Source organism: Oryzias melastigma, linkage group LG9 (assembly GCF_002922805.2).
Source record: "Oryzias melastigma strain HK-1 linkage group LG9, ASM292280v2, whole genome shotgun sequence".
In the NCBI taxonomy this organism is placed as follows: domain Eukaryota; kingdom Metazoa; phylum Chordata; class Actinopteri; order Beloniformes; family Adrianichthyidae; genus Oryzias; species Oryzias melastigma.
In genome coordinates this window covers 8,149,832-8,171,796 of record NC_050520.1, presented here as the reverse complement: position 1 = coordinate 8,171,796, position 21,965 = coordinate 8,149,832, and the positions used below count along the sequence as shown (strand labels likewise).

The 21,965-nt window shown below is 34.2% G+C and overlaps 3 protein-coding genes across 7 annotated transcripts in view; 1 reads left to right on the top strand and 2 right to left on the bottom strand.

Moving 5' to 3' along the window:
- The window catches only part of commd10 (COMM domain containing 10), a 64,155-nt gene extending 61,103 nt beyond the window's left edge, over positions 1-3,052 (bottom strand). The window contains exons 1-2 of one of the 2 annotated variants that reach the window (XM_024274588.2): positions 2,754-3,052; positions 418-508 (exon numbers count right to left, since the gene is read on the bottom strand). In XM_024274588.2, coding sequence (XP_024130356.1) covers positions 418-508; positions 2,754-2,782 — 120 coding nt within the window. In that variant the 5' untranslated portion in view covers positions 2,783-3,052. The remainder of the gene's footprint in view (positions 1-417; positions 509-2,753) is intronic. The other variant, XM_024274587.2, reaches the window with a different exon arrangement.
- A 1,636-nt stretch (positions 3,053-4,688) lies between these two features.
- ap3s1 (adaptor related protein complex 3 subunit sigma 1) lies at positions 4,689-15,370 on the bottom strand. 4 transcript variants are annotated; one of them, XM_036213623.1, is made up of 7 exons: positions 15,243-15,370; positions 11,792-11,883; positions 10,740-10,851; positions 10,591-10,662; positions 10,168-10,275; positions 7,855-7,896; positions 5,326-5,462 (listed from the first exon to the last, which is right to left on the bottom strand). In XM_036213623.1, the coding sequence occupies exons 1-6, from the start codon at positions 15,303-15,305 to the stop codon at positions 7,861-7,863; spliced, it is 483 nt and encodes a 160-aa protein (XP_036069516.1). In that variant the 5' UTR covers positions 15,306-15,370; the 3' UTR covers positions 5,326-5,462; positions 7,855-7,860. The 4 variants fall into 4 exon arrangements, with proteins under 4 accessions (XP_024131688.1, XP_024131687.1, XP_036069516.1 ...); XM_024275921.2 differs by having other exon boundaries at positions 15,045-15,350; XM_024275920.2 differs by lacking the exon at positions 7,855-7,896 and having other exon boundaries at positions 4,689-5,462; positions 15,243-15,366.
- A 6,082-nt stretch (positions 15,371-21,452) lies between these two features.
- Positions 21,453-21,965, top strand: part of cdo1 (cysteine dioxygenase, type I) — a 2,917-nt gene continuing 2,404 nt past the window's right edge. The window contains exon 1 of the mRNA XM_024276329.2: positions 21,453-21,699. Within this exon, the coding sequence (XP_024132097.1) occupies positions 21,530-21,699 (170 nt within the window). The 5' untranslated portion in view covers positions 21,453-21,529. The remainder of the gene's footprint in view (positions 21,700-21,965) is intronic.

Genomic DNA, 21,965 nt, shown 5'->3' with positions numbered 1-21,965 from the left:
CCTTGTTAAATATCTATTCATAATTTTCAACAAGTAAAACTGAAAAGCTGCTTTTCCTCTCACATTCAACACTTCAGCATCAGCATCAACGCTTTAAAGTTTCACACAATATGAACCACAGTTTTAAATAAAAGTATTTTTTAGGGCAAATAATGTGAAAAAAAATGTTAAATAAGCACAACAAAAAAAACATCAATATTTTATTCCATATCATCATAGACCATATTACAGGTCTAAACAACGTCAGTGAACACAACTGTCCCATCAGTTATAAAGAAACTGGAGGTTGTGGTAAACAACCCTTCACACGTGTGAATTTGTTAAAGCTGAGCCTAACTGATGCTCCACGGTCATTATGCATGGACGCCTCTCTCTGACACTCCAGTTCTGCCTCATAAGAACAAACAACTCCTGTACCTTCAGATGAAGCTTTTGAACGATCCGCGAGATGAGCTTGGAGAACTTATTCACTTCAACCGCGTTGATGAAGGTCACCGCCTCTTTAATGCTGTTCAGACACAAGTGTTAAAAACATTGACCAAGAATGGTTTCAGACCTCTACATTGAGGAAATATAAACTGATTCGCATGCACGTTTATGGTTTTTATTTAAAAAAATATGGTTCTCTGTATTCCTAAATGTGCACAAACAATAAACAATAAGTGTGAATCACTGCTCTGTGCAGCTCAGGGTAAATAAAATCAGCAAATTAAGTGTGAACAGTGCATAGCAACCAAAATCTAGGCTACGCATAAATAAACAGTGTAAAAGATTTCTGCAGACAGCCAAGTGTTACTAAACTCCCTTTAGCTCATCTGTGTGGCAGGAGTGGATTTGCAGTAATTCATTAGCTTCAGTGTTTGCAGTTATTTGTAATATAAAGCTGTGAAATGAAACTAACAAAAAATTGAACTTTGTTGAAAAATTTCTTCAGAGATTCAACTTTTGTGTAGAAAAAATAATATTACAACAAAATCCTTTCTATAGCAGATAGCATAATTATTTTGGGATGAAAAAAACAGAAGAACTGCTCAAATGAAAGTGAAAATTGTAAGAGAAGAAAATGCGGAATTAGAACTAAACAAGTAAATAAACAAAACAATAAAAAAACATTGCATTTTATGGTAGCTTGAAATAGTGGAAAATAGACATTGCAGTATGGAGTCTGCATTTACCTGTATATTTTATTACTCAAAAGATCTAATTAGGGTGATCAGGTTTGTGTCCTAACTATTTCTTTGTTTTCTTTCTTGCTAATATGAACATAGATGCTTTTGATTGCTGTAATGGAGAAAATGAGTTGATGAGTGTAGAGTAAAAGAATCTGTTTCTCCTCTTTTTGCATGGATGACTGTGAAAATGTGCATGTTTCTCTGAACTCAGACTTCATCTCTTTCCCCCTGAACAGAGTTGAGCCTCATCACCAAATCCCACTTTTAGTCAGACAGTAAATAGCTTTTTATGGATTAATTTTTATACAAAACCGGTATTTTTACCTTGAAACACATGGGCATTCAAAAGAAATATAAGATTTTAAAAACAAGTAAAACTTAATTAATATATTTGCCATTAGATCCATTTTCTTTCTATTTAAATATTTTGGTTAAAAATTATGCCTTTTTAAAATCTTTTTTAATCTTTAATCTTTTAGGTTTTTTTTGTTTGTTTGTTTCTTGTTGTTGTCAATGCCTTTTCTTTTTTGACTTTCTACTTTAGGACCACATTACATTGTACAGTTTTGTATATATATATATATATATATATATATATATATATATATATATATATATATAACAATTACAGTTGATAAGAGTGTGACTTATCCAAACGATACATAGATCATAGATGATATAAGCTTTTTGGAGGAGTAGTATCATGTCACCAATTGCTCTAACGATAATCAGAAAGACTCAAACAACGATTAAACAATTTTGAATTCAACTTAGTCTGACATGGATGTCTTAGTCTGAATTTTGATTTAAAAAATAATAGTTTATTCATTGCAAAATAAAACAATAAAAAAAGAAAAGAAAGAACTTTGGTTCCAAATCACAGAACCTCCTCTTTCATTTTCCTCTGGACTTCCTTGAAAGCAGCTCAAACCTTAACATTCTTTAACCAATGTGTTCACTATCCCTCAACTATACAAATATGTTCCAATTATTTCAATCTGACTTCCCTGGATTTTGATTCAAAGTATTATCTAACAAAGTAACAAAATCAAGCAAATTATAAAATGTCAGATTTCTATAAATACTTGTCTGGTTTATTTCCTTTTTTCAGTAAGTTTTAACTGTCTATGAGAATATACAATACACTGACTGCTACTTGTTAAAAATGACTTATTGTATTTGAGAAATAAAACTACGATAGAAGACCTAACACAAGTAAATTAATATTAAAATATACTGTCAATGTTTTTAACACAAACAGTAAACAATCCAATTCAACCATCGACCCAAAGTTAAACACAAAACACGGTCACGTATTTGTCAGCAAAGCTAAATAAAAGAGAGAGGGCAAACTTTAAATACAATCATATATTGAGGCCAATAAACTTAAATATTTGTACATACAGTTTAACAGTTTAGCTTAAATAAGCATGTTGCTAATGTGTGTTGTGTACCAATAGACTGTAAAAACATGTTATTTTATATACAGTCTATGTGTGTACCTTTTGCTCTAACTTACGACTTTTTACGCAAGTTAGCACTTTGAATACTTTTTTGTGAAATACATAGTAACGGACTCACCTCTGTGTTTCTTTTAAAGCAGAAGCCATTATTTCCCGTTTTTTCTGTATTTCGAAAAACCATAAATGTCAAAGAAGCAGCATCCTAACTGTTGACATTTCGACTTCCGGGTGACACTCACGTGACAGTCAGTTCTGCGCTGTAAGGATGCGCAGTGAGCTGCATGGAAATGTCATCTAACTGTTAAATTGAAGGTCGATAGCTATTTACAAAAACCAATAAAACAAACAAAAGCATTTAAAAAAAAAAAAAAAAGAAAAAAAAGGTTTTTTTAATAAAGTCAAAAAGAATCCGCCAAATAACCACGAATTTCCTTATACTTATTCATTGATAGGATGATCATGAACATGAATCAATTATTTTCGGTGCTAGAAATGTAGCCTATATATTCACTTAGAACAGTGTATTGTATATTGGAAGTAGATTTCACATCACATCATACAAAATTAAATCATTAACCTTAGTGATTAAAAAAATATTTTTTTTTGTTAAGTGCTTTATTTTTTCTATTATTTTTTTACGTTTATTTCCAAATGTGTTATTCTAAAGAAAATGTGGCAGTGAATAACAAAAAAGATATAAAATTGCTTCGTAATTTCCAAATTATTTGTTTTTCACTTCAGTCAGACCACCTAAGCACCTAAATGAGGTCCAGTCAGCTCTTCTCGGGCTTTAGAGTGTTTATTAGGATGTTTGTCCCATTTCCAGAAACACAATTTTAACTGATCTTGAACAGAAAGGCCTGACTCACAGTTTAAGATGCAGTTTATCATGAAATGATGCAAAACCTCATGAAAGTCAGGTCTGTGTGCAGTGAAGCTAGGTTTTTCCACACCAAACATACTTATACATTTATGTATCTTGCTTTGGGCATTTGTTTGTTTCAAGCTGAAACAGGACAAGGACTCACCTCAAATCAATTCCCAAGATGTTAGAAATTGCCCAAAAAAAATGTATATGTTAAAGCGTTCAACATACTTTTTATCTATATTAGGAGTCCAAACTCAGCTTCTGAAAAACAGGCCCACCTCATAAACCTACCTCCACCAGACTTCACACTTTGCACAAATAAGTCAAAAAGGTAGCTTTCTTGGCAACCATAATCCACAAATGTCTATTAAATTTACAGATTAAATGTTTTTCTCTCAAGAGAATGTTGCATTGGCAATGGGACTTTAAGATTATTGAGTTAATCTGAAGATCACATGAAGTTTGGAGGTCCACTGTGATGTACTTTGCAGCAAGTTGTCAGTTTCTTGCTTAGGGGTGTTGTTTTCAATCATTTTTACTTTATTTTGAATCAAAGCAGTGACAGATGGCGTCCTGATCCAGTACTGTGCTAAATTTCACAGCTGCACATTCCTTTACAAATGTTTGTAGAATAATCTAGTGTTGTCTCAAATGTGATTTCCTGGATTCTTTTCTTACATTCTGTCTCACACAGATAAAGTTTATCTCTGATGAACATTGTAGACCTCTCTCAGCTTTTAAAGAATGAATACTTGCAGAATCTCTGACTGAAAAATACTAATTTGATCCACTGTAAATGAATCAAAAATGACAATTTTGCTCAAATTTGAACCTGAATGTGATCAACTTCTACTCACAAAAAGCTAATACTAAATTAAGAATTTTATGATAGAAATTAAAATACCAGGATAAAAACGACAAATATTTATCTTGTTTTGTTTTTATATAGAGGTGACCTTAATAAACATGTTAAACACAAACATAAGTTTTGTTTACCAGCACATCTATAACTTTAGTTATAGTGTTTCAAAACTCCAAAAAATGGGATTAAAAAAACATAGTTTTTTTTTTGTTTGTTTTTTTACAATTGGTCTTCTTTAATCAGATAAAGTTTCACACATGATAAAGGACATTTTGGAATGGAACGGGGTACATAAAATACATCAATAATAAAAAACAGCAAAGAAGGGTTTTCATAATTTATTGTTGAAAAAGAAGAGAAGCAGATAAAAACTAAGAAACATCTGATAAGAGATGATAAATATTTTTAAAATATTGTGCAAACAAGAAAAAAAACTTTTTGTCAGCAAATACACAAATAATAAAGCCATAATTGTCAGACAGTATCTGAAATACCACCCTATTCATTTATTCTGTATTTCATTATAACATTTTAGCAGACCTTTTCCTTATTCTGAAATGGATACAATCCAATTTAAAAGCATTTTTTGGTTGATTTTTCTAATCTGGAGTGAAAAAAAAAACATGACTAAAAGGCTAAATTGTCTTGCTCTGTCTTTGGAGTGAAACATTTGTTCAAGTAAAATGATTTTAGTTAGAAACTGCAATAATCTGTACTGGTAAAGCTGAATATAACAAGACTAACTCCTGTCAGGAATGTATCACAAATAATTATATAGATATATATTCTTCCTTTTAAACAGCTAAAACTCTTCAACATTAACATCTAAACAGAAAAAAATAGAAATAAAGGGAGTGTCAAATCACTCAGTACCTTCAATTATTTTTTTGATTTAAGTTAGATGTTGGTAAACAGATTACTTCATGGTAAACAGTGGTGGAATCTGCAGGTTCTGGAGGTCGCTGCCACTACTTGAAGGAAGGTAAATTTGGCACTTTTATGCTGATGTCCCCAATGTTGATGTTTCTGGGCATTTCCGGCAGGTTCATGTTCTTCACAGCAGATACGGCACGAGCGGGCGCTCCTGCGATACCGGCCTACACACACAGACGACGCAAACACACAAAACACACAAGAGGCTCGATAAGAAACAAAGCATTGAAGCAAAGAACCAAAAAAAAAAAAAAAAACACTAAAACAGTGAATACAGGACAGACAGAGCTACACAAACACCTGAACAAGAAACTACTGCTTACAAAATGCAAAAGCACTGAGACAGACGACATGTGCAAACATACATTCAGATGCCTCGTAGCTTCTTATGCACATGCATTACTCATTTCTAGAAAATGAACATCACAACCAGAGCCAATTAAGGGTCAACTGTGAGGACATAGTGTACAAGACTACTAAATCTGATGTTTACAGAAACAAAGGGCGTATATGCTCGGTAAAGGACCCTACTGGACTCTTCAGGACCAATAAGGGCAAGAGTGCAAAGGAAAGAATTTGGTAAAGCAGAAAAAATGGATCTGGATATGAAGATGGAAGTTTATGTTTGGATAGATGCATGTAAAGAATGTACATTTTAACTATTTACCATAACAATAGTTATAGGTGATACTGTACCTTTACTGGGTTAAATGACCTCAGAGGAGCCTTAACATTACAGCATGTTTCTGTCTAAATGAATAGAGGAAAGAAAGTGCTGTGCCATGTACAGTTTTTCTTGAAGTAACTGAAGGTTTAAAGCCTATAGCTGCTAAACTGCTATGAGAATATTACTCAGTGAATTTAAATGGTGAAATGTAATACACAAAAGTCAGGGCATCAAGGTAGCTTGTCTGGAGCAATTTCACATCTGTGGAAACTGAATGGTATTAGTTTTTTTAGTCAGGAGTGAGCAGACTTTGGAGAACCACTGCAGTTAGAGAGGTTCAAAATGAATCTTTATCCACAGACCCAAAAACATTCAAAGTATTTTCAATAGAGGCGTATTCATCTGAGGAATGCACCAAATTAGTATTGATACATTTTTTTAAGTAAAAGTAATTAATATCCGTTTTGTTTCTTGTTTAAACCCAACAGATTGTTACTTTTTAGGGACTTTTAATTTCTTTGTTTCATATTTACATATAGAATTTTATGCTGTATTTCAATTACTTCCATTTGTAAAGGATATTAATCAATATGGAGTTTTTAACATTTTCTTTTGGTCTTTTTCTGACATATAATTAAGAAAATTAAGCTTAAAATGACATTTCTGAAGATCTATTCATTCAAATTGTTGTAAATCAGGAGCACACGTGTAAATATGAGGTTTGAAAAAAAGCCTAAACCCTGCTGTGCTCTATTCTGATCCTCTGGCAGACAAATAGATCCATGTACATCTTAATTTTCCTTATCTGAGCTGAAATCTGACTCTAAACTGCTCGCCATTTTTTGTTGCACCGGTAATGTTAGTTTGGGGTGTCAGAGGCTATAAGATAGCAGGAGAGCAGGTGAACAGATCTCAGTTATGGGTGACGGAAGGGGGGCGGGGTTGCTCCACCCCACCCATAACTCAGAGACTAATTTCTAATGAACTTCTGCCGCTACGTGGAAACAATGTTTTAGAAAACAACACCATTTTTGTTAATGTATAATCCTCATTAAAATACCACTGGGAGCACTTTGAAAATAGATCAGAAGATGATCGAAGTGGGTCCTTAATCGAATGATTTTAGAGAAAAATGTGCCCTTTGAGGGTGAGAAAATGTATGTTTTTAACATAAAGACCTCCTCTTTCTGTTATTGGTTGTTTGTGACAAACATGTTGCAGCTAAAATCTATAGAAATAACCAAAAAATCTATTTTAGAAAAAAGTAAGGAATTTTAGATTGCCTGTAAAGGTAGTTTGAGCATTATGTTTCTAAATAGACAGAGAGCCACTATGAAAGACACCGCCACACATGTAAAGAGCTTGAAGAAACAAACACTAAACCCTGATGCATTGAGGACACCTCAAAGTAGGGCAGTGGAAAGAGAGAAAAGAATAATACCAACTTGATTACTTTGACATTTTATTTTATCTTCTATTTTGGATATAAATTAAAAAGAAAAACTTAATCTGATCTGGACAAATTCATTTCGGTTCTGGCAGTGAGGAGGAGATACTTCACTCATAAGATTTAAAAAGGTTAACCCAACATTAAAATGCGATACTGCAATGTTTCTTCCAACAAAAGATCAATACTAATCTGCAAAAAGTCAGGTTAAGTTTTTTTATTAAGATTATTGTGTTTGGCATAATCAAAAGTGCCAAGTTAAGAATATATCCTGTATTTTAGGATTTTGAAGAGAAATATTTTTGGGTCTGTTATGAAAGATTCCTTCTTCTTGTTAGTGGCATCAGTTCAGAATTACATGGGGTGGGAGGGGGAGCACGTGGAGAGACTCAAAGGGAAGCTAAGTTAGAGTTAGTGTGTTTGGTTGTAAATTTAGCAGTACCTGTGTCTACCTGTCCTGCCTGGTAGACTGAAAGATAAACGTCTGTAAAGAGAGAGAAGAATGGAAAGAACTGGACAGGGTCAGGAAAAAAGAGGAATGAGGAATGTTAAAGCAGATTAAAGTAATAACAGTTTTATCTCCACAGAAAGTGATAGGACCCATCATATACCACATCTGCAAGTGTAACACTGATACTTCCACTCAATTCTGAAGTGGCGTTTGACTCAAAGTCATGGATGTGAAAGATTCAGGAAAATATCAAAAATGACTACTGCCACTGGATCCGATTGTTTGTAAGGAGACCTGACAGGCACTTTTCAAAGAACAGTGCCTGGTTCTGAGCGTTCTGTGGTCTACGATAGGTCCAAAAGGGTAGAGACAAAGCAGCTACGATGATACAAGAACAGTAAAAGACTCTCCTTACACAGTTTCTGTTAAATCCAGCAATGCAGCTCAGATTGTTACACTTTAGAACTCTACAGTTAGCACACACAGCTGAACAGCCTCTGAAAAATCTAATAATTTGATCATTTTCGGACTATAAGTCGCTCCGGAGTGCAAGTGGCAGCAGCCAAAAAAATCCATAAGAAGAAGAATAAAGTCATTAATAAGATGCACTTTTAGGAGAAATGTATTTAATTAGTAAGGGAACAAGAATTAAAATTTAATCTTAAAAGGAATAGATGACAATAATAGACTGAATATATGCACGTTTCATTAACCACAACACATTGATGTTTATGTAGCCTCATGAAACATATGAGGAATCTAGCATATTAGTGTAACGTATGAACAATTAGTAAACCTTGTGCTATCCTAGGCATCTTTGCATTAAAAGGGGGGTCATCTGGACCCCACAAGACACTGAACTTATTATATCACTTCAAATTAATAAATCAATTGAATTTTTCATCCTCTGTGCCACTTTGGAACAATTCCACCAAGCCCAGCGTAATGCTGCGTTCACACCGAATGCGTACGTGTGGCAGAGGCGGACAGTTTCAATGTTAAGTTAGCACAAACACGAATTAAGAAGAACTGAAGTTCTGCAGTGGTCTAGCAGTAGCGCGATTTGAGTTCAAATAACTACATTTTGACATGTTACTGCATCACATCTACTTATCAGGAACTCAGCTTTGAGCATGTGACGTCCTGGAGGCCACTGGAGCTTGCTCGTTCGATACACCGGCAGACAGAGAGCCACTGAAGGGTGCGGGGGCTGCCGGCTCAGGCCTCCTGAACTTTGTGATATTTTTTTTATTTTCATCGAAACAAAAATGAAAAAAAAAAATTTTTTTTGTTTTTTTACTTTTCCCCCTCTGGTTAATGGAAGACAGTGAGCCTTCAAAGTCAGTCACAGAGACGCAGAAACACCGTGGAAGCGGCTCTCATGGAAAGCACAGCCCCCACATTAATTCGTCGCACAGCAAAAGAAAGGCGGGCCGCGTAAATTTTTTGTGTGAATTGGGTTCAGTGTGAACGCAGCTTAAGACTGAGCGGTGCTTCTTCTTCTTCTGCATTGCTGTCAGCAGCAAATACTGAAACACACACTTACAGCGCCCTCCAGCAGATTTTGCTATTAGTTTTTTTTTTTTTTTTAATCAAGTATAAGTCGCACCTCCAGCCGAATTATGAGGAAAAAGAAAAAAAAAAACAATTTATACTCCTTTTCCTTATACGGTTCACATTTTGTAAAGGGTAGTTTCTCAACAGCAAATGAAGTATTTGCAAATCTGTTGACCAAATTTGTAGATATTACACAAAGTGCTGGAGAGAATTTTTAATCAAAGGCTATAATCCACCTTAAAGTGGAGAAAAATGGTGAAATTGTCTCTGGCTGTCTGTCTTTCCAGTAGAAAAATGAAAGCAGATTTCTGACAGAAGCTGCATGGAAAACAAACAAATGTACTTGCAGAGCACAGATATCTGAGCAAAGACAGTGACTTTAATAGTTATCGGCTCAGGATCTACAAATTTTCCCTTCAACATGAGAATGTAGCTGAATGTCATTCAATGAAAAGGAAGTTTTAATGGTCACTGATTCTGGATACTTGAGAAGTGGTGTAGAACTGTTTTTAACAGAATTGATGTATACTTGGATTAAAGAATCTATAGAGGTTTGAGCTGCGCTGAGAGCTTAGAAGCAGCCAAAGAAGAGGCCAGAAAAGAGCACAAACACTTGAGAGAAGGTGGGGAGCATCCACAGAGTGATCAAGAGTAGCATGCAGAGTGCAGCGTACACACATGCCTGCATACTGTGCAACATTCCTCAGGTAGGCCGAGGAAAGAAGGAAGTGGCAGAAAACCTCATACCTCAGCTTTCTCCATCTTGTTTTGGGCGTCCACCTGTGTGATGATTTCATTCATGTTGGTCTCTAAGACCATTCCACCCATCACCATTTCAGCAAGAATATTGTGGACCTGAAGGAATAAAACCAAATTGAATTGGTGCACCTTTATTTAACACGTATTAGAAGTTTCTAAAAAAATTCCTTGATTATTAACAAGAAAAGTTTAGACAAACTTTTTAAATAAAATGAAAAGCTCTAAAGAACGTATGGTATTTATGGTTTAATCAACAAGTTCCTGCAGTTGCACAACAGAAGGCCATCAGATAATAACCAGCAATAATAACGGCTTCAGGAATTTATTACAATGAAAAGGGTCAAAGGGATTAGTAGGCTGAAACAGTCTAATAAACATGTTACATCACAGAGAGATGAAAGATGTTCCTACCTTGTCTACATGGAAAATTAAGTCAAGTTCACAGACGTTTTCAAAGCATTTGTCCAACGTTTCTACAAATACCTGACAAAGGAAGGAAAGAGTTTCAGAAAAGCTAACGAAGGAGCATCAATTCTTCTAAAAGTCTGTCTTTTTTTTACCTGGATTAAGTCTAAAATGCCTAATTCACTCTCTGAAGAGTCGACACAGAACACAAAGTACAATGTGGCGTAGTGTCTGTAGATCAGCTTGTAGTCCGAGCCCCCGATAAGCCTGGAACACAGAAAGAAACACCTATGAGCTAATCAAGCAAACATTCTTTTATGGCACATTTCCTGAAACTCTTCAGGTGTTCTCTTGGAAAAGGCCACGAAGAAGGTAAACTTCTTTAGGACGAGCTGGAAAAAAAAAGCTCTTTATCAAACACCCACCCTAATACAATAAGGTAAACATGTTATGACACAGAGAAATCTGAGGGAGCAAAAAAACAGGATGTTTTCAGTCAGGGGTGTAAAGATTGCCCACAAGATATCCTAATAACAGGAGATAAGAAGGGAAGAGATAAAATGTGTCGCTGGCTTTGACAAAAGCTCATCAACTGTTTTCTTCTGCCACAAAAGTGTTGAAACTTTACAGAACTCACTAAAGAAAACCAGAACAAATAGTATTTTTTTATTATTTGCTTGCTAAAATCGGTTAACTGTTATTGTTCAGTCTATATTATATGTCTTAGGTCAGTGCTTCATTCATACACTTTCTAAAAGAATGAAATTGTAACTTATACCAAAGAGTTCGGGAATTAATTAAGAATTAAGTTAGGACATAATTTCTGCAGAGCAGCAATATTTCACCCCCAACCTAAAGCTGCATTCACACCGCGCAGCAAATTTGTGTGCCCCGCCACTCTTTCGCTGGATTTAGTTGTCTAAAAGCATATTTTCTGTCACAAATACAATCCTTTTCAAACAGTATTTGCTTGTCTGCTGATTCAGAGCAATCTGAAAAAAAAAATAATACTCAGAAATGTAATTTTTAAGATTACATTACATTAAGATTAGATTCTTAATATAGGTCAGAAAAACACATTAAAACACAATTTTCATCCGTAAACTCTGTTTTACGATTGGACAGAATTCTTCTACTGCATTGATTTTGAAGATCATGATCCCTCTGCTTCTTTTTCATTCCCACACACTAGCATCTCAGAACTTACATTCCTCCTTCTAAGAAATTGCAGACGTTTTCATCTCTTTTGGAGACCAAGTGGAAGGTTTCCCTTATGATCTGCTGCTCCGTGTCTTCATTCTGTAAGATGAATCGGATAAACAGGAGACATTAAACAGCATACTTGTTTGAATAAAGCCAGACTGAGCTGAAAAAATAATATTTCACTTGCCCTTGAGAATGATTTTCTACACTGCAATGTAGAATTTGTCAATTAAAGCCAGAAAGAGCTCATTTTGACAACCATTTTAAGAGCCAAAGGCCTTTCTGTTTGACTCTCTAAAAAGGTTTGTCCACCTATGTTGATCTTTTTGCTTAGACGTGATAAAAATGTGGATATATGCAAAACATACATTTACAGGGAATATATTGGTAGTGTGATATTTATTGCTGAAAACTCAAGAATGGTCAGTCTAACCCAGGGGTCTGCAACCTGCGGCTCCAGAGCCACATGAGGCTCTTTCATCCCTCCATTGTGGCTCTTTTTTTAAGTAAAAAAAAGTTTCTAAATGTGAAAAAGCAACTATAAAGTATGAAGTGAGAAAGTAGTAAAGGGGTGAAAAAAGTAAAGTAGGTCAAATTTACGGTTGAAGGACAGTGCATATCCACGGGTCGAACTACAATTTTGACACATTTTTGTGTATCAATAAGCACAACTAGTATTAAGGAGCACTGGATTATTAAGTGAATATTCCATTTTTCGAAAAAAATAAGGAATTTTAAGTGTGTTCGAAAATATATGATAGGATTTGTTTAATTAGTTGGATTACCTTTGGTTTTTAAAATTTACATTAATGGCAGAAATGCACCAACAACAGTGAAATTGACTATTTTTAATTTAATTACAGGTGACATTACACGTGTTACTACTACTTTTGTAGCATTGAGATGACCATTTGTGATGGGGTCTTTTATTTTGAAATGAACTTCAGTCAAAAGGTTAGTAAAAAGGCTATTTTCTTTTAATGTTTGTGCTTTATTCATGCAAAATGAACATTTTTATCATAGTAGTAAAAATAGCAAAAATACTAATCAGAGTGTTATTTTTTTTTAAAGGATGAAGTTAGACTTTGGTTCCTACTGGGTTGTAGTCAGAGCTGAAGGTTGCAGACCCCTGGTCTAACCAAAGGCTGCTAATGTCCTCTCCAAGCCCATATGAGGTCAGTGAGCAAAAGGAGAATGAGCTGTGTGCAGATGCCTGGAAGTCTGAAGAGACCATGTGACGCTTAGCATGAGACCTGCAGCTTTCGCCGTCCTCGCAGCTTCAACAACAGTGAGGCGCAGAAATGAACCTTGAACTACTTCTATTGGGTTTTTCTAGTGTTCTGGGCTCTAATTGAATCTGAGTCTAGTGACCTATAATAAATAGCTTGTGGAATTCATAACTTAAACACACAAAAATCTATCAGCTTACTTAGTTTGGAAAAACTGTGAGTATAAACTCTAAATACTAATGCCTCTCATGGCTCACCATGAGTATATCTTCTCCAGTGGGAATTAAGAGTCATTCAATATCAGGTTTACATGAAGCTAATTCATTATTCATAGACTTTCCTTTACTTCTGTGATTAAAAAAGGAGACACTACCATTTAGCTTTACTACTTTATCATGAGAAATACTATGGTGGTGTTCAATAATGTTTTATGTTAATACACTAACAAGTAGAAAACGTTGCATTATTTAAATGTTGCCCTATAAAACCCTTTTAACACAACAGCAACAATGCATCAGAAGCTTATATGTAAAGATGCTTCCTATCTGGGTCTAATTTAGACCTTTACGGGAAGAAACATTATGTTTGGATTAGATAATGGAAACATAATGCTTTCAAATTTACCGTTTTAATTAGTTTTGCTCTCTCCATCGAGAAACAATCCCCTTTATGCTTTAGTTTAATGGGTGATACAAACAACCGATTATACCACAATGCATTTACATTTCTATCACCCAGAAAATGTGACACTTTTTTATGTTCTGTGCCTTCAGCAAACCAAACAACAAACGTTGAACAGCTCATTGTAGTGATCATGTGAAATATTATATCCCAGCAGCCACTGAGCCAACACCTCGGCAGATGGCAATAGTGCAGCTCGCATGTAATCCGATCAATTTGAAATGATCCAGCACAAATACAAACAAATGTAGGTCTGCCTCTGTTAAGAGGCTAAAGCAGATCATTTATGTTGAAATTTGGATTTCAAACGCTCCTCATTGGTCCGTTTTGTCTGGGTAAAGCTGTGTTTACAGGGTGGTGCGGCTGTTCAAATATACTTCTGGTGTTTTTAGAGCAACACCTGCCTCTCATGGACCACCTGGAGTCTTCTAAAATGTGTTCTTAACAAGATTATTTCAAATAATGCTTGGAGATTTATCACCAACTTATATTGTGTAGGTGTTTCAACATTTTTTTATATTTATTATAAAGGAACAGTATTTTTCTGTGTTGTGCACAACTAATGTAAGCATGAAATCTGCAGACCAACTTTATTTTTGTGTCATAAATCAAAAAAATTGAAAGAGACAATAATCTCTATTAATCTGTACCATGGAAAAACAGATTAGAGCATCTACTTTCATTAGAACAATGGTTTTCTCTATTGTATCTAGTGGCCTAACTCTTGATATTGTCATTTTATTACACAGGTTGCACACAGATCCAAATCCACTTATAGGATCAAGCTTGCTTTTGATGAATTACTTTGTAAATCTGTCATTTCTCCTTCTGTGACATGCAGGCAAATCACTGCTGCCGGACTTCTACTATAAGATAACCCACTGTGGTGATGCAAGGTTAAAGGGAACACGAGTTACTCACAAGGAAGTGGTTTCAGTCATGTGACACACACAAAAACACACAATAAACTTACTAAAGATCATCACTAAAACTGGGTGAGGGTGAAAACCCGCGAGACCAGAAGAAAGGAGATTCTGTCTGTCCGCACGAGCCCGAATGTGAAACCTTCGCTCGTTTAATAATTCATATTCCAAAGGAACATCTCGGATTATTTACGAGGACTTCACGTTTGGATAAATGTTCAAGAACGTTGCTACAACTAAAACAGCTATTCGACAGTTTCCTTCCATCATCATTTTAATTTATTGCCATTAACCGAGTAAAAGACCGCAAACGGTGTGCATCTTAAATAATTAGCTAACCGTACCATTAAGCAAATTTGAAATATTTAGCTACAATAACGTCTTAAGACATTTGTTTATGGCTTAGCAAGCTGCTGTTACTCACATAATGCTCGTAGAATTTAGAAAGTCTTGGTTTCCCGTGGTTGTTAAAAATTAAAATGGCTTTAATCATGATTGTAGCTTAAAAAATGAAAGAGGTGAGAGACGTTTATCGTTGAGTCGGAAAAACCCACACCCGGATGGGTGTAAAAGCTAAAACAAATCCCGTCTGGATGTGAAGTTAGGACGGGAAGGCTTCGACCTGCACGCCGCTACTCCTCCATCGTCTCTTTACGGAAATATTCCACGTCAAAGGAACAGTCATCTTTCTTCGTCCTGCTTCTACGGGAGCCGCAACAGACCAAAAGTCTGTCGTCCACGGCTTAAGCATTAGCTTTGTGTTTTGTTTTTAATTATAGGAGGTTACCTGTGCTTTTTTATTTAAAACAAAAATCTTTAGGGATCTTTTAAAACACATTTTATTCAAACAATTTTAATTTTTATTCAAATTTTTGCTTTGGATTAATGGAGAAATCCCATTCATATTAATGACCTTTTTTATTTTTTAAAGATGACACATTTCCAAAAAGTTCAGACATTCTATGCGAGGATTTAAAAAAAAAACTGAGATTGCCCATGGATTTAAATCATTCTGTTTTTCTGTTTTTTATGCTTCATTACAATTGCCAACAATTTCCTCCTTTATATATTTTTCTTTTCAGAAAACAATTTAAAATAAAGGTCTTACACAAGTTGTTATACCTGGGAAATAAGAGCGGACAGAAAAAAGTAAACATATTTTTTCTTCTTCTTTTACAGTTCATGAAAAAAACAAAAAAAAATATCACAAATAGTTTTTCAAAAAGATACAGAATCTGAACATATATATCTGCAATATAGCACATAGGTATACTTGTGGTTTACATCAAAATATTTTATTTAATCAAGGTTTATTTTTGCCTTATTTCTAAAACTGTTTACTTGGATTTAAGTAACAAGGTTCATTGATTGTATCTTTAAAGCAGTTCTTCTCCAACACGTTTTTTGAAGGTGATTTGGTTTCTTTAATTGATTGATTTAGATTCTTTCATGTCTTGACTCCTTGAATTGAAACATAAATTTTCTATGGTTTTGTTGTAAAATTTGCCAATGAAAAAATCTCACATCCTTTAAACTCCAAGTACATTATCTTTTTTAAAATCTGTTTTGCATACTGTGGACAAAACATCCTAAACAAATAAATTGTTTGCATTTCCTAGAGAGTATTTCACTATCCGTTATCTAAAAAAAGCTTGACTGATTTAGCATACTTTAAACCACAGAGGTGATCATGCACAAGCAGGCCTAACAAAGACAAACAGATGTGTCTTAGCTCTAAGCTTTCATCATTGTACCTTATCACTTTATTTGTGTAGTTCTTTGATGATGGTCATTCCACAGATAATTGTGGACCAGCTAACCACATTATGTAATTAGGAAAACAAGCATAAAAGTCAATAGCAATCAAACACTCAACGAAAACAACAATTGACCCAGTTGAATCAAGACAGTCACCAGTTACAAGTCTGGATACTGCCTCAATAAATGATCATATAATAGGTTATATGATCATTTATTGAGGCAGTACAGTTTATGTAAATGGTCTGATTGGGTTTTATGATATTTTTCCTTCAGCCCCTAAAAAACTATGTCTCAAAACATTTAGCTTGTAATTAGCATCTTTTGGATTTCATTTGTCATTAGGATTAAAAAATAAATGTAAAAAACATCAATTATGAACAACATTATTTCATGTGCATTCTTTGTTTTTTCTTTTTCAATTTATTTTCAGCATAAATAAAAATCTGCATTGATCACAACATAATGATGGATAAATGTAATTACAGACGTGCAGCCTCTGTTTTTTTTCCAATTATTAGTAATGTAGCTACAGTAGAACAGAAATGGCTAGAAAAAAACATGGGTAACATTGAGAAATGGAGAGAATTTGATGGGAATCTTTCAACCTATTTCTGTTTAACATCAGCCTTTGATGGTCTGATTATTATCTGCTTTAGAAATATCTACAATTCCCATTTGTTTAGGGGAGTTGTAAGGAAATGGCAAGTTTGGATTAAAGGTGAATATGGGAGCAGAATTGAGGCTCAGCAAAACGCATCTAAAAATGGAACAATGTCTTTTGTACTGCCAAGAGAAAGTATAAAAAAATGATTATGTCTTTTGTTGCTAAAACAAACCAACAAATCAAACAAGATGGTCGAGGTTGGGTTTGTTTTGAACAGAACTTGGACACCTTGCAGTCATTGACATGACCATGAACTCCTCAGTGAACCAAAAGATTCCACAGACAAACATGAGCCCATCTGTCCTAGAGCCACAGCTTGGTCAAAACTGTGTCAGTCAACAATACAGTGATCCAAAAAGACTGTTCCAAATCTACAGACTTGCCAAAAAATGTAAAAGAGACAAACCAAAGAATTTCAACACCTTTTAAAGTGCTCCTGTAAAACATCAGAGATAATTTTATGTACAGAACCTGTCACTTCTGCAAAGTGTGTCTTTAAAAAACAGAGAAAATATGACAGTATATAAGCAATGGATTGTAGTATTGAGCTGGCTAAAAAATAACTCAGGAGAGTAAATTAAAGGAAACATGGACAGTAATTTATCACAGCATTCAGACGATGTTCATTCACACACACTTATCTCTTGTTTCCATTCTCTACACACTCTTGAAATATCTGACCAATCACGTAGAACTTCTGGCACAATATGTGAGAAGAAATTTCAGGAAGTTCAGAATCAAAGCAACAATAAATGTGTTCATGGGGTCATTTCATCCTCCAAGTTCTGTATGCAACAATAAAATGTGTTTATGGTGCAAGAATTACAATGAACTGTATGAAGAAGAATAGGATAGTACATCTCTAAAACCAGTCAGACTTTAGGAACTACATGTAGATGAACAAATTGCTAAAATTGGAGAAAACGATGGAGATTGCCAAACAATTTTCTGGTTTCTCTGAAGTCTACACGTTCTTTCTAGTCACGTGTTGGTTTACTCTGGCTTCTTTCCTCGATTGAAAACATGAGTTAGGGTGTTTGGTCATCCTAAATTGCCCTTTGGAGTTGGTGTGAGCTGTTGTTTCTTTGATGCCCTGTGACTGAATGTTGACCTTTGCTGGGCTGACCTGAATTTTTGCTTTGATTACAGCCGGATAAAGGCATGTGTGTAAGTACATGGTGTGATTTTTTTTGTTGACTTTGTATGATTTTTAAATCTGTTCTATATCAAAACAAAGAAATATATATATTCAGTTTGAAAAATATAATTATATTGGTATGCTGTACTTGGAATAGGCATATACTAATCAATCAAATCTCTCATGTATCATCTCTCTGCAATTGAAAACCAACGAATATTATTATTAAATATACATGTGTCTGAATTACTATAAATCTCTAAGAAATATAATTCCTATATTATTGATTTACATGGTACCAGCCTAAAATGTTTTACTTAGTTCAATAGAGTTTTTGTTTAATAATAATAATGCTTTAATGCAGATCTGCTAAATCAGTGTATTATTTGAAAGGTTTATGTTGTTTAAATGCTTACTTCAACTCTTCTTTTTGATGTTGTAATGCTAAACTTAACCACGTGGGGGCATACTTGAGCAAACAACGTATTTATTGACACACATTGGACTTTTTTCTTTTGTCTTCGTTTAAAATTCCGATTGTTGTACTGATGACACATCTACCTCAAGCTAATATTAGAACATAAACATATAAGCAAAATAAAAATTTTTAACACAAACTTTTTTTATTTTTACTACTAAATGTTTGTTTTCATTTTGTTCAGTTATATATGTGCCTTTACGTATATATTGTATCCACAAACTAATTACTTTATTTTTCACAATATTTTTTAATAATAATAATTAAAAACTACAATATTTGTTATTAAATCTCATTTCAAACCAAAGTGTTTGACATTACCTCAAGAAAGACTTTTCATAAGTTTGTTTTTTAAGTTAAGCATGTCTGAAATGCTATTTTAGGTGGATTACAGCAAATTAGAGAAAGTATGACTGACATTTACATGACATTTTCTTCCTTACAATGGTAAATTTAAAAGTAATCACTGACCAGTGAAGTAACTACAATTTAATTTGATAAAAGAACACTTCTAAGCTCAAACATTTTTTTTCCATCTGATAAACAGTAAAAAACATTGATAATGAAATGTATTTTTCAGCATATAGAATAAACTAATTTTAAAAAGCAGATTGGGAAGGAGAAAATAAGCTATAAATAACTTTCAAAGGTAAGGTAGACTACTCTAAAGACACTGAAATACCAACTCTTATAAAAAGTAAAATATCATGCGCTGAAAAAACTAGGGTTGTGTAAATTTCCCATCTTGCATTTGGTGTGTGGTAAAGAGGTTGTAGTAAAAAATGTACAGTAAATATGTTGTTTTTATTATCCTTTTTTTTTTTTTTTTTGCTGATATGTGATGTAAAAGAGAGCGTGGCTTTGATTCAAATGGCATATTTTCTAAAGTTAAATTCCACACAAATGCATTTACAAATACATTATCATCACTATATAGTGTACACCCAATGAAGTGTTCTTGTTTGTATCCCCAAACCCTCTTTAGTTATGACATTATGACTTTCCTTCTGCGGTCAAATAAGCAGTCAAAATTTTGATTTAAAAAAAATCTGAAGACAAAGAAGCAACAATCACCAACCATCAGGGAGTAAATTACAAAAGAAAAAGAACTGATAAAATGTACACATTGAAATTGTTGACTGGTAACCATACACTGTATGAATTACTACATAAATAAAAAAAAAACATATATATTTTATATGCAAGAATTTTTTAAGAAGGATGAATAAAGAATAAAACATTCCAAAACATTCCAATCTGAGGTAATTATCAGTTCTTGGTGGGAAACAGATTTTCTCACATATTCAGGTCACTGACAGCTATTAATTCAGGGTTGTTCTGCTCTACTGAACACCTGCAAAAGTTCACGTCCAAAGAAAACTAACATTTTTACAGATCCCACTTGTAACTAAAATGTTATTAGTGTGTTATAGTTCCATTTTCATGCATTATCTCATATTCTTTAATTGTTGTTTTTACTCACATATAACATATTTTTCATTGTTTCTAAAGTCTAGTAACATACTTGACAAATTTCTTTGATTCAGTGCAAAATTATTATTCTTTTTTCAAATTGTATAATCTTTTTTATTGTACTAATAGGAAGTTTCTGAAATGCCCTAATGATCAGCCTATAAAAATAATCATCTAAGGGTTATTGTTCCGTGAGTCCCAGACTGAGGTTCATGCCAGGGGGTGTGGCAGGAGAACATCTGGGACTGATGATGTGGCAGCTCAGGGTGAAACTTGGCACATTTCAAAGAAAGTTCTCCTCTTTCCATGCTGCCAGTTTGCCATCCGCCTGCTGGTCTGAGTTCTCTTCACCCAGACAAGATAATAATATTTGGTAAATGTTGAAAAATAAGATTTTTATGCTTCAGTTTTATGCATCGGTGCTTCACTTGAGTAGATCTCCAGAAAACAAACACAAAGTGAACATTTTGTTCTCTCCTCACTTAACCAGCAATTAACTCTTCTCTTTTTTTCACAATAAGAGATTTTATCACAGTGGAAGACACAAAGAACGGTGAGAGGCTGACATGTTTGTGTTCTTGAATGACTGTGGGAATGATTTACAACGAAGGAAGAGGAGTTCCAAAGAGAAAGAAGAAAAACAACGTCAGATATGAGAACAAATATGTCAGAATAACTTTGGGCATCCGGAAGCAGACAAAAATATTCATAGATGTTCATGATTTAAGAGAAAAAAAAATTTCTTTTTTTTAAGAATAACTATATTTTTGTTGCTTTGGCTTCTTGTCAGTTTCAAAATAATGTTTTACTCAAATAAAACTATCATATAATCATAACTGGACAATGTTACATTATATTAACAAAATAATTTGTTCCCACACTTAGTACAAATAAACAAAATATCGCTTTTTTAACAGAAAATCCACTTTTTTTTTAAATAATTGTTTTAAAAATAGCAATTCGATTAATTGCAAATAAATAAAACATTTTGTAGGGATTTGCTGATTGTTTAAGTTGACTGGCAATTAATAAAAAGGGTTAAAAGGGAGTGTTGGTAGTAACGTGGTAAAACAGAAATCACAAAGGATTAGTCCAAGTTAAAGTTAAGCTCATACATGACTATTCAATTTAAAAACACATGTAACTTAAAAAAAATAGGAAACAGATAGTAACAAATTATTTTTGTAGTATTTAAATTGCGCAAAACTTTATTTAAATCTACTTTTGAGTTGTGGGCGTTCACCTTTTTATCAATAATGGTACAGTCCTTCCCCAGTTCGTCCCCAAATTTTGTTCCCAGCGTATAAAAGTGAAGGGCCGCGTGAAGTTGGTAGAAGAAGGAGTAGTTTGGAGAGGAGCGCGCGCGCACAGAGAACCCCCCTCTGCAGCACAGAGATGGAGCAAACCGAGCTGGTGAAGCCCGAAACTCTGGACGAGCTGATCAAAACTCTGCACCAGATCTTCCAGAGTGACCGCATCAACGTGGAGGAGGTGCAGAACCTCATGGAATCCTATGAGAGCAAGCCTCACGAGTGGAGGAAATACGCAAAGTTTGACCAGTACAGGTGAGAACAATGATTACTTCTTTATTATGCATTTTTGCACTATTATTAAGGCAACTTTTAATACTTTGTTGGACATTTTTCAACTAATTTAAATGAAATACTATTTAAATCACACTAAAAGTGTATTTTCAATTTAAAAGGAATTTTAAAGGCAGAAATGTGTTGGATTGAAGGTTGAAGGTCATGAGGATGAAGAACAGGTTCTTCCTCGTTGCAGAGCTCTTGGCTTTATTCTGTGGATGCTTTGTTCAAAACAGTGGATTGTT